Genomic DNA, 5,355 nt, shown 5'->3' on the forward strand with positions numbered 1-5,355 from the left:
TGACCCACTACATGAAAAGGAAGCCGGAAATGTGAGATATTTGCCCTAAGAGGGGGATTTCGGTTGAGCAGACCCGCGGGGTAGAACGGGTGGAGGGGGCGCAGAGAAGGGCCGCGGCGCAGCGTGCTCCCACCGGCGTATCCCTACGCGGCTCCGCGCGGCCGCGAGGCCGAGGCCCGCGGAGAGGGGGAGGCGAGCGCCCGAGGGGGCGGGAGCCGGAGGGCGGGGCGGGGTGGGGCGGGGGTGGGTGGGTCCGGACCCGCCGATTGGTCGACGGCAGGAGAGACGCTCCCGCACGCCGCCGGCTCTGATTGGCCCAGCGGCAGGAAAGGTTAAACCAAAAATTTTTTTACAGCCCTAGTGTGCGCCTGTAGCTCGGAAAATTAATTGTGGCTATAGCCGCCTCGATCGCTGTCTCCCCATCCTCGCCGCGGCCGCTCCGGGACGCGCCCGCCCGCCGCCCGGCTCTCCCCCCCTTTGGGCTGCTGCTGCTGCTGCTGCTGCTGTGACTGCTGCTGCGAGAGGAGGAGGAGGAGGAGGAGGAGGAGGAGGAGGAGGAGGAGGAAGCAGCAGGGGGGGGAGCGGGGGGTGGGGGGGGGAGACCAAGAAGTAGAGTTGGGAGCGAGGGAGCTTCACCCCCGGGGCGGTGGTTGTTTCTTTTTTTCTCTCTCTTTCTTTTTTTCTTTCCCCCCTTTTTTTTTTCTTCTAATTCCTGAGGGGTGGTTGCTGCTCTTGCTACATGACTTGCCAGCGCCGGAGCCTGCGGTCCAACTGCGCTGCTGCCGAAGCGCTCAGTGCCGCCGCCGCCGCCGCCCGCGCAGCCCGCGCCCCGCTCGGCACCCAACGGTCGCCGCCGCCCGCCGCTCCGCTGCCCCGCTCCCGCGCCGCCGCCGCCGCCGTTTCCCCCCGACGACTGGGTGATGCTGGACATGGGAGATAGGAAAGAGGTGAAAATGATCCCCAAGTCCTCGTTCAGCATCAACAGCCTGGTGCCAGAGGCGGTCCAGAACGACAACCACCACGCGAGCCACGGCCACCACAACAGCCACCACCCCCAGCACCACCACCACCACCACCACCACCACCACCACCCGCCGCCGCCCGCCCCGCAACCGCCGCCGCCGCCGCCACAGCAGCAACCGCCGCCGCCGCCGCCCCCTGCACGGGGCGCCCCGGCCGCCGACGACGACAAGGGCCCCCAGCAGCTGCTGCTCCCGCCGCCGCCGCCGCCGCCGCCCCCGGCCGCCGCGCTGGACGGGGCCAAAGCGGACGGGCTGGGCGGCAAGGGCGAGCCGGGCGGCGGGCCCGGGGAGCTGGCGCCCGTCGGGCCGGACGAGAAAGAGAAGGGCGCCGGCGCCGGGGGGGAGGAGAAGAAGGGGGCGGGCGAGGGCGGCAAGGACGGGGAGGGGGGCAAGGAGGGCGAGAAGAAGAACGGCAAGTACGAGAAGCCGCCGTTCAGCTACAACGCGCTCATCATGATGGCCATCCGGCAGAGCCCCGAGAAGCGGCTCACGCTCAATGGCATCTACGAGTTTATCATGAAGAACTTCCCTTACTACCGCGAGAACAAGCAGGGCTGGCAGAACTCCATTCGCCACAACCTGTCCCTCAACAAGTGCTTCGTGAAGGTGCCGCGCCACTATGACGACCCGGGCAAGGGCAACTACTGGATGCTGGACCCCTCGAGCGACGACGTGTTCATCGGCGGCACCACGGGCAAGCTGCGGCGCCGCTCCACCACGTCGCGGGCCAAGCTGGCCTTCAAGCGCGGGGCGCGCCTCACCTCCACCGGCCTCACCTTCATGGACCGCGCCGGCTCCCTCTACTGGCCCATGTCGCCCTTCCTGTCCCTGCACCACCCCCGCGCCAGCAGCACTTTGAGTTACAACGGCACCACGTCGGCCTACCCCAGCCACCCCATGCCCTACAGCTCCGTGTTGACTCAGAACTCGCTGGGTAACAACCACTCCTTCTCCACAGCCAACGGCCTGAGCGTGGACCGTCTGGTCAACGGGGAAATCCCGTACGCCACGCACCACCTCACGGCCGCCGCGCTCGCCGCCTCGGTGCCCTGCGGCCTGTCGGTGCCCTGCTCCGGGACCTACTCCCTCAACCCCTGCTCGGTCAACCTGCTCGCGGGCCAGACCAGTTACTTTTTCCCCCACGTCCCGCACCCGTCAATGACTTCGCAGAGCAGCACGTCCATGAGCGCCCGGGCCGCGTCCTCGTCCACGTCTCCGCAGGCCCCCTCGACCCTGCCCTGTGAGTCTTTAAGACCCTCTTTGCCAAGTTTCACGACGGGACTGTCCGGGGGACTGTCTGATTATTTCACACATCAAAATCAGGGGTCTTCTTCCAACCCTTTAATACATTAACATCCCTGGGACCAGACTGTAAGTGAACGTTTTACACACATTTGCATTGTAAATGATAATTACAAAATAAGTCCAGGTATTTTTTATTAAGCCCCCCCCCCGCATTTCTGTACGTTTGTTCAGTCTTAGGGTTGTTTATTATTCTAACAAGGTGTGGAGTGTCAGCGAGGTGCAATGTGGGGAGAATACATTGTAGAATATAAGGTTTGGAAGTCAAAATTATAGTAGAATGTGTATCTAAATAGTGACTGCTTTGCCATTTCATTCAAACCTGACAAGTCTGTCCTTAAGAGCCGCCAGATTTCCATGTGTGCAGTATTATAAATTATCATGGATCTTTATGGTGGATGCAGACATTGAGAACAACCTAAATTATGGGGAGAGTTTAAAAATGTTAAACTGTAATTTGTATTTAAGAAGCATTCGTAGTAAAGGTACCCAAGAAATTATTTTGGCCATTTATTGTTTTGTTTTTTCTTTAAAAAAAACTTTTTTTTCTTTTGTTTACTTTTAGACCAAAGATTGGGTTCTAGAAAATGCACTTGGTATACTAAGTATTAAAAAAAAAAAAGAAAAAAAAAAGAAAGTTGTTTCAGTTGGCAGCACTGCCTATTCAAATGAATCAGAGAATCGGAAGGGGACAAAATTAATGATTGCCTTCAGTTTGTGTTGTGTATATTTTGATGTATGTGGTCACTAACAGGTCACTTTTATTTTTTCTAAATGTAGTGAAATGTTAATACCTATTGTACTTATAGGTAAACCTTGCAAATATGTAACCTGTGTTGCGCAGATGCCGCATAAATTTGAGTGATTGTTAATGTTGTCTTAAAATTTCTTGATTGTGATACTGTGGTCATATGCCCGTGTTTGTCACTTACAAAAATGTTTACTATGAACACACAGAAATAAAAAAATAGGCTAAATTCATATATATCTTGATACTTTTGTCTCTTTTATTAAGTAGAGCTAATTTTTGAAAGACCATTAAAAGTTCTAGGGAATTCAAAGGCTTTTTCAGCCAACTAAAATTTGAACTGCTCCTTTCATTTGAACTAAGACTTTTAAAATGAAAATAATATTTTTTTCCATTGTGGAGTCAAATTTTACAAGGAGCAGGCTATTTAATAAACGCTAGCTTTAAACAAAATATAGGCTTTTCAGCTGATATCTTTAAGTTTCTGTAGATATACAGCAAAAAGAGATTATTTTATGTGCATAGCTATTTACCTTGTGTTTATTTTCAAATCAGTTGATAGAATGCTTTTTATATATTTTGTTTCAGGTATCTTGTTTATAGCACTTGGCAAATTATAAATAAATATATGTATATGGTTAGATAGAAGTGAATATAATGCACACATATGTAATATATATATATATATAGACACACAGAGCCCTTCAGTTCAGGTACAATTTGCGCTATGAATGCTGCAAATATTTTTGTTTAAATATTTGTATTTATACTTTCTAAGTCAGCATTTATTTTTGTGGCTGTTTACCCACAATGAAAGAGTTCTAATAAAGATGTGCTGAAGTTGCAATATAGATTTTGCTGAAGTGATCACCTGTTGTAATGACTTGCAGATCAATGTTTATATTTTATTTTTAACATAACAATTTACAATTCTAGATGTTCAGAAGAAGTAAAATGCCTCTCTCTCCTTTTCTTTCATTTTTACGTCATAGAGGTATTTATTTGATTCACTTTTAAATATGTCTGTGTAGTTTTATCTAGAAATCTGTCCTTTTGCTTACAGTCATAATTTTGTTTTAACTTGCAATATACGTATGCATGCATATATATGCATATATATAAACCTGAAGCAAAATGAAAACTTTTTTTTTGAATTGTTTCAGCAGTTCAATTGCTATGACTCCAGAAAATAATTAGAAAACCTAACTAAAAGGTTTAGTAACTAATTGGATCCTGTGGTGAGTCCGTGGAGGACAAGTTGTTCGTTTGTTACAATTGTATAGTCTGAAATGTGTTCTGCAGTAATGCAATAAGCTGGCTACTTCTTACAAAGGGCCCAATGAAAAATAATCTGTCCCCAAGATGTTATCAGCAAACACTTAGAGAGTTGGTCAGGAAAAAGAGAGAAAAAAAAAAAAGCCTAGGAGAGAAGGAGGCTGACTCAAACAGATTTGAAATAGAAATACAGAATAGTTAATATTGGAACATGGGGATGGGTGGGCTGTGGAATAGAGAGATAGAGGAAGAGAGAGCTAGAGGGAGGAAAGGGAAAGAGAATCTTAAAGCCAAAAAAAAAAAAAAAATCCCCTGCTACCAAAAGGAAAGAATGAATGAGAGAGAGAGAGAGAGAGAGAGAGAGAGGTCTAAGAAAGACAGATAAGAGCCAGGAAAAATTAAAAGAGCTGGAACCAAATATACACAAATGGGAAATGGACCAAAATAGACCGAGACAGCTAGTTTAATTATCTCCTTTAAGCAGACTGGACATAATTTTATTTTCTTCGTATGAGAGCAGTTTCACCAGAGGTCCAAGTTTCTTGAAATTTAACAATTCTTTAGAGTGAAGCATGAAAGAAAATTCCACAAATAAATTGTTTTAGAAGCCAAATGTATGGCTGATATTTAAAATAGTAATAGAGTCCAAGTGAATACGGTTAGGCAAAGGAAATCCCCATTACACATTTGTAATCCAAAACAGCTCACAAGCATGTGTTTAGACTGAAAAAGGTGATGGTGTATTGTTCCTTTTTACCATGGATTTTATTAGTGGAATAAGAATATACTGGGACAAAAGAAATATAGTCTTTTGACTATCAAAAGTTAAAAAGAGAGTTGGACTCATATTGAGGTAAGGGGTAGATATAGAAGAAAGAGGTAGATATAGAAGAAAGATTTCCCCCTTGAGTATTTTTTTCTGTCCATATTAAATAACCATACTTACTTGTGATTGTTTGTTGCATGATTGAGAAATAGAATTTCAATGGCAAAATGTTTTGAGGTTGG

At 47.8% G+C, this 5,355-nt stretch overlaps 1 protein-coding gene across 1 annotated transcript; it reads left to right on the forward strand.

Moving 5' to 3' along the window:
• Window positions 1–884: 884 nt before the first annotated feature.
• On the forward strand, window positions 885–3,307 carry FOXG1 (forkhead box G1). Its single transcript, XM_004282151.4, has one exon. It carries the CDS (start codon window positions 921–923, stop codon window positions 2,373–2,375), a length of 1,455 nt encoding a protein of 484 aa, XP_004282199.1. The 5' UTR covers window positions 885–920; the 3' UTR covers window positions 2,376–3,307.
• Window positions 3,308–5,355: the final 2,048 nt, after the last annotated feature.

The sequence above is a fragment of the Orcinus orca genome, chromosome 2 (genome assembly GCF_937001465.1).
Source record: "Orcinus orca chromosome 2, mOrcOrc1.1, whole genome shotgun sequence".
Classification (NCBI taxonomy): Eukaryota; Metazoa; Chordata; class Mammalia; order Artiodactyla; family Delphinidae; genus Orcinus; species Orcinus orca.

Excerpts from the sequence above, each read along its gene's own strand:
- FOXG1 (XM_004282151.4), top strand. The coding sequence starts at position 921 with ATGCTGGACATGGGAGATAGGAAAGAGGTGAAAATGATCCCCAAGTCC.